At 41.2% G+C, this 6,259-nt stretch overlaps 1 protein-coding gene across 2 annotated transcripts in view; it reads left to right on the forward strand.

The window, feature by feature from the left end:
- ctdspla (CTD (carboxy-terminal domain, RNA polymerase II, polypeptide A) small phosphatase-like a) overlaps nt 1-4,964 on the forward strand; it is a 35,758-nt gene extending 30,794 nt beyond the window's left edge. For both annotated transcript variants that reach the window (XM_004546744.3, XM_004546745.3), the window contains 4 exons: nt 532-588; nt 1,312-1,404; nt 1,493-1,678; nt 3,789-4,964. In XM_004546744.3, the coding sequence (XP_004546801.1) occupies nt 532-588; nt 1,312-1,404; nt 1,493-1,678; nt 3,789-3,914 (462 nt within the window). In that variant the 3' untranslated portion in view covers nt 3,915-4,964. The remainder of the gene's footprint in view (nt 1-531; nt 589-1,311; nt 1,405-1,492; nt 1,679-3,788) is intronic.
- The last annotated feature ends 1,295 nt before the right edge of the window (nt 4,965-6,259 follow it).

Raw genomic sequence — 6,259 nt, forward strand, 5'->3', positions numbered from 1 at the left:
GCTCCTACATAAAATTGTGTGTCTCTGAAAACAAGCAGATTTTCCCTGTCACCTGTTTTTCTTCCTTTCCCTCTCTGAAATGACACCGTCGTGCCTCCTACCTAATCCTTTCATCCTCCGTCTTTACACCCTCTGCTCGTCTTCCACCCACATCCCCTCTGGCATCTATCTTCCTCTTGCCTCCTGCTCCTCTCCTCTCCCCTTTTCTTGCGTTAGGAGAAAAAAAAATGACACAAGTCATGCAGAGTAAAAAGGCAGCACTCCTCCTGTCCTCGTTCAAGTCTGTCATCTTGTTCGGCTCTCAGGTTTCTCCCCAGAGTCTCACGCCTGGTTGTTATTTAACACTGAGATACGGAGCACTGGAGCAGAGGGAACCACATTATGCTGAAAGCCTTCATCATTTGCCTGGGGCACCTTACAGGAGTTTTTAACCTGTCTCTCTTTTTAAACCGCATGCAAGCTTGTGGCTGGGCTGTTTACCTGTCAGAGTGAAGTTTTTGAATCTTTTCCTTGTTTCTTGTCATCCTGCAGCCCATTAGCAATGCGGACTTCATTGTTCCGGTGGAGATTGATGGCACCGTTCATCAGGTAATACTGCACCGATATGGAGGGCTTCCAGAAATGGGCTTGAATAAAACAATATGTGTGAATTTATAAGGGTGGAGACCTTGGTTTCACTTTACTTTCCTCTGTATTTATTATTCCCTTTTATCTCACAGCGATTTAAGCTCAAACTGTTTAGTTGTCTTTGATTTATTCTTTGAATCCTTGCTGCAGTAAAGATAACTGGACAGTGACGCGAGTGTTTCGGCGCACAATGTTGAAGCTGCTGTTGAGTTTGTAGCAGAAGAGATTGTGCACTGAGTAGAAATGTGCATAAAGGGCGGCGTCCTTTTGAAGGTTTAATTGTCTGTGTCCGGTTTGAAGCAAAGGAAGTGATATTGTAGCTGTAACCTGGTTCAAGTAATCCAGGATAGGCTTTCTGCATCTGCTTTGGCCTATGCTTGATTACTTGCACTTGGAGGCAGCAACTAACCTGCAGAGATCTACTAAGAAGGACGAAGATGACAAGCAATGAAAAATAAGACCTCAAAGCATCCAAGTATTGCTCAAATGTTTTAAGTTTCATTTTTGTATCCCAATTTTACTTAAACACAAATCTGCAAGTGGGTAAAATTGAACTGAATAGTTATAGAGCAGCTAAAGAAGATTTCAAGAAGAAGATTTCTTGTTTGGGTTTTTGCTCCAAAAAATGTATTTTGAAAATAAAAGACATAACGAAGACGTGTTCGTTACGTGTCTCGGTTTCAGGTGTACGTGCTGAAGAGGCCTCATGTGGACGAGTTCCTCCAGAAAATGGGGGAGATGTTTGAATGTGTCCTCTTCACAGCAAGCTTAGCCAAGGTTGGTTCCCAGCTGATTTGACAGTTACAGTAATACTTCTGTTCATTTGCTGTGTGCTGCTCAACCTGATGCGCTTTGGCCTGTTTAGTATGCTGACCCTGTGGCGGACCTGCTGGACCAATGGGGGGTGTTTCGCGCCCGTCTCTTCAGGGAATCCTGTGTTTTCCACAGAGGAAACTACGTCAAAGACCTCAGCCGACTGGGCCGAGAGCTCAGCAAAGTCATCATCATAGACAACTCACCTGCCTCTTACATCTTCCACCCTGAGAATGCAGTAAGTTATTTTTTAAAGAGATTTTTGATCTAAAACATACAGATTCAAAGTCATTCAGTCTTGGTAGCAGGAAGTAGAACACTGTGGAAAAGTCTTGAACCACGCCTCGTTTGTGCATATTCTGCTTCCAAGGAACCGGATTTTCTTGGAATTTTTTAAAGTGGTCTTGAGCAATAGTTCTTCAGGCTTTCAAGGTCTTTCCTTTGGACATTTGCTGTTTTATCAACAGTCCAGTCATTGTGTCTGACCATTTTGTTCTTTCTTCAGAAGTAGGCGCTAGTTTTTTATCCACACATAACAGATAACTTAGCAAAAAACTCTTGTTCACATTTGTTCACATTTCTTTAATTAAATGTATGAAAAATGTCAAAGACAACACAGTTTCACAGACACAAATGAGTATTTTGGCATCGTCTACTAGCTAAAAACTTGGCATATCTCAGCAGTGTGTCATTAAAGAATTTGAGGAAACTGGACAAGAGAAGGATAAAAGAAGAAGAGGCATCTGGCCCTTCAGTTGATGCATCTACTGTTCACTGAAGCGGCTTCAGAAATGGTCTCAGTGGAAAAGTGGCTGTCAAGAAACCATTCATAAACGAGAAAACAGGAATAAAAGACAAATTATGCAAGAACTGGACTGAAAATCTGTCAAGGCCGAAAGGCCGGTAGGTGGGAGTGGACCCAAAAGCAGACTCAATGGACACACGAAAAATGATTTTTAACAAACTTTGAATGCAAGGGAAAGGAAGCGTGGGAACGTAGTATGAGTCCCCGGTGGTCGATATCCAGAGCTTGGGTGCAATGGCCAAAGGTAAGAATGAGGTAAGGGGTCAGGCTTATAGGGATGAAAGGTGGGGAGAGTAGCCGAGTGAGTGTCTGGAAGGGTGTGTGAAAGGGTGAGGTTCCAACCTTATGCTTCCAGTGATCCAGAGATGATGGCAGGCAGGTGTGAGCGGTGAGTCCAAGGAGTAAAGTTGCAGGCTGGATCGGTGAGTTGTGACTGAAGCAACTAGCGTCCAAGTGAATACGCAGCAGGTGGGTTAACTTGGAGTCTTCACAAGCAGACTGAGGACACATTGAGATAGGGGTTAGTACCAGGGAATAACATGATGAGAGACAAGGAGGCCTAGTTACCACAGCGAGGTAGCTAACGAACTGGCGAAGACTGGAGAACTAGGCTAGTCTTAAATACTGCTTTGCTGATTGCCGTCGATGGGATGCAGGTGGGAAGAACAGGTGAGGAACCCGAGTGCAGTAAAAGCATAACTGGATCCAAAAACGCACAGTGGAACACTTTGGGTCATGGATTGGCCTCCACAGAGCCTGGACCTCAGCATTATTGAAGCACTGTGGGATCATCTTGACAGAGAACAGAACAAAAAAAAGGCAGCCAAGATCCAAAGAAGGGCTTTGTATGTCCTTCAAGAAGAAGGAAGCTTGCCTAAAAGATGACAGACTATGTTGAAGAACAAAGGCGGTCAAACAAATATTAACTTTCAAGCTTGTTAGAATTGCATATATTCATTTATAGTGTATTTCCAGGTATGTTTGCACGCTTCATTTAATCACTGCACCTATTTTCCGGGCAAAATATAAAGAAATTAGAGGTGGCGCAAGACTTCTGCACAGCACAACTCCTTTTCACATGATCCCAAAACATGTGACATCTTAAGAAGTTTTAAGGTTAAGCTAAATGGCGGCTACAATTGCACTTGTTGCCTAATCAAGAACGGGGTCAAAATACACTGCTGTGATGGAAATAAGTTACTTATGAAGTGATTATTGATGTCGATGATTGTATCTGTAAGACACTGTCAGGGTTTTTAATAATAATAATAATAATAATTTAATAATAATCACCATTGTTCTCGTGCCAGAGGCAGTGTTCCCAATTTTATGAGAGTTCTCAGCTCTGTGGAGAAGTTTCTGCTGCTGCCACTCTTTGATTTATTTCCCTCATTAATTATTTACACAAAACACCCCGACTGTAATGCAACATTTAAGCGTCTATGGTATCTATTGTCAGCCACTTCTTCCTTCTTTAAATAAGATCGGTCTTTCTTTTTCTTTCTGATTCTAATGTAAATGTGGGTGTGTTTTTCTGCCACAGGTCCCAGTGCAGTCTTGGTTTGATGATATGACAGACACGGAGCTTCTGGAACTCATTCCCTTGTTTGAGGGTCTCAGTAAAGAGGAGGATGTTTACAGTCTATTACAGAGCCTAAGGAACAGGTAGCAGACAGCCACTCCAGCTGATCCCTCCTGCCTAAGCCCTGCTGAACAGAAGCCTCCCCTCTCTGCCACGGCCCCGTAGCCCGGCTCCAGTCCTTCGAAGAGCTCTGGGAAGCTTCCCCAGTTGGAGGATTTCAGGCAAATGATCTACTCTTGATCAAAATAAAACAACAGTATGGATTCTCTGGGTTCTTGGACTCTTTGTACAGGACTCTAGCTGAAAAAAGATTCTATTACTGTATGTACATATTAAATGTTTCTAAGCGCAAGACAAGCATAAAGTAATTTTTCTATCAGAGAGAGGAGGTTTTACTATTCCAAGTATTTTAGTTACCGAAAAACGATCAAATACACAAATTTTTCGATTTTTGTTTCGTTTGTTTCTGAGAATCGATGACCTGTTGGGTTTTTGTGTTGAGCAGTGCTATGCAGGCCGTCGTTCCTCGTTAGATTTTTTTTCGTTCTAACCAACTGTGATTTAACTTCTCTTTACAGAATGAAGTGCCTTCATTACTGTGCTGATTTTCTTGTGTCGGGTTATGGGGTGAGCATTTTTATGCTGCATATTTAGTCAATTCTCCAAAAGCGTATTCACTGAATCTTTAAATTGAAGTTGAAAATGAGTCTTTGATAACGTCATTTAATCCAAAAGAAGTGAAATGAACACTTCCTGGATTAGAGGGGGAAGAAAAGTAGCTTGTTAGTCCTGGAAGACTTTTGATTTTCAGTTATGTAGCATTGAATTGTTAAATTTACCAAAGGTTTTTACAATTCAATGTGATTTGTGACTAAACAACATCATTTTATCCTCGGCAGTGACTGTAAATTGATGATTCTTGAGGACATTGAAACGCCGTTTAGGTAACTGAAGAAAAAAATAATAATATCTGTGATGACATCACTGTCCACCAATAAATGTTTGAGGAAAAAAAATGGAAAGATTAGCTTAGATATATAAAATTATATTTATTCGGGGAAAGGGTCCTGGGTGCATTGTAAAGAATGCTGTTGAAATCGTACTGTACAACGTTATTAAAGTTGCAAGTTTGCACACTGTCTGTGTCTGTCGTGGAGTAATGATTCTCACAAAACTCACTTAATGGCAATAACTGTGATAATCATTTTACAATGAACTAAAGGACCAGTGCATGGCATTTAGCGATGCCTGAATTCAACTAATGCGTGGGCTGCACACACCAGCTTTCACGAACCTCTGTAACAACCCATGTCCTTAACACAGAAAAAAAACATTAATAAGCCATATGAACAAAGCCCAAAACACAGCAATGTGACAGCTACAGTAAAAAAATGAAAACACAAAATATATGAACTTAAAAACATGCAGAAACATATGAACACTTCATTGATTACAATGTTTACCTGCTCATTAATGCAAATATCTAATCAGCCAATTACATGGCAGCAAGTCAGTGGATATAGGTATGTAGACATGGTCAAGGTAGCCGCTGAAGTCCAAACTGAGCACCAGAATGAAGAAGAAAACTGATTTAAATGACTGGATGTGGCATGGTTGTTGGTGCTGTGTTGATGCCTCAGGAGAGTAGATTGATGGACTTCTCTGAGCAGACGGGAAGGCAACAGTAAGTTACAACCACTTGTAATAACAAAGGTTTGCAGAAGAGCATTTCTGAATCTAGAAGCACATGGGCCACAGCAGCAGACGAGCACACCAGGTAAGAACGGGAAGCCCACAGTTCACGGAGGCTCACTGAAAGTGTACACTGGAGGCCAACTGACTCTTCCCATTGGCCAGAAAACATGACTCTAAATGAATGATAATGTGCAGATAATGATGAAAGTCTAAATATAGCATAGTTTATCAGTGCTGTATTTAACGTTAGCAGAGGTGACAAGGATTTCTAATGTTTTAGGAGAAATTTTGAAGCAACTGAAGGAAGAGTTTGCCTTAAACATTTTTTCATTTGAGTTGAAAATCATACCAGAAGAATCAGTGCTGGAGCTCTGTGCACTGTAGTTTGTGACATTTTAACATGGATGAAAAAGCTCTTAATGATGCTAACTGAAGGAATTGCCAAAACATTCAGTGTTTTCATTTGCAATCAGGTCTTTGGCTCTCACACAGTTTTCTTATTTACAATTTTATTCAAAAGGAGCTGATGTTATTGTGTTTTAATCAAAACTGTAAACCCAAGGAAATCCCAAGAAGTTCACACTTGAGCTCCGCTGTTCTCTGCTGTGGCTGCTGGGTTAAGTACATGAATTTATGAGCACGAGCATTTATGAGCTGGTTAATGTGCAACCAAAGGAGAGCTTAGCTTCATGTGATATCTTGATGTGAACTTTTAGCTTCCGCTGGCGTATCAGCCA

The sequence above is a fragment of the Maylandia zebra genome, linkage group LG9 (assembly GCF_041146795.1).
Source record: "Maylandia zebra isolate NMK-2024a linkage group LG9, Mzebra_GT3a, whole genome shotgun sequence".
Lineage (NCBI taxonomy): Eukaryota > Metazoa > Chordata > Actinopteri > Cichliformes > Cichlidae > Maylandia > Maylandia zebra.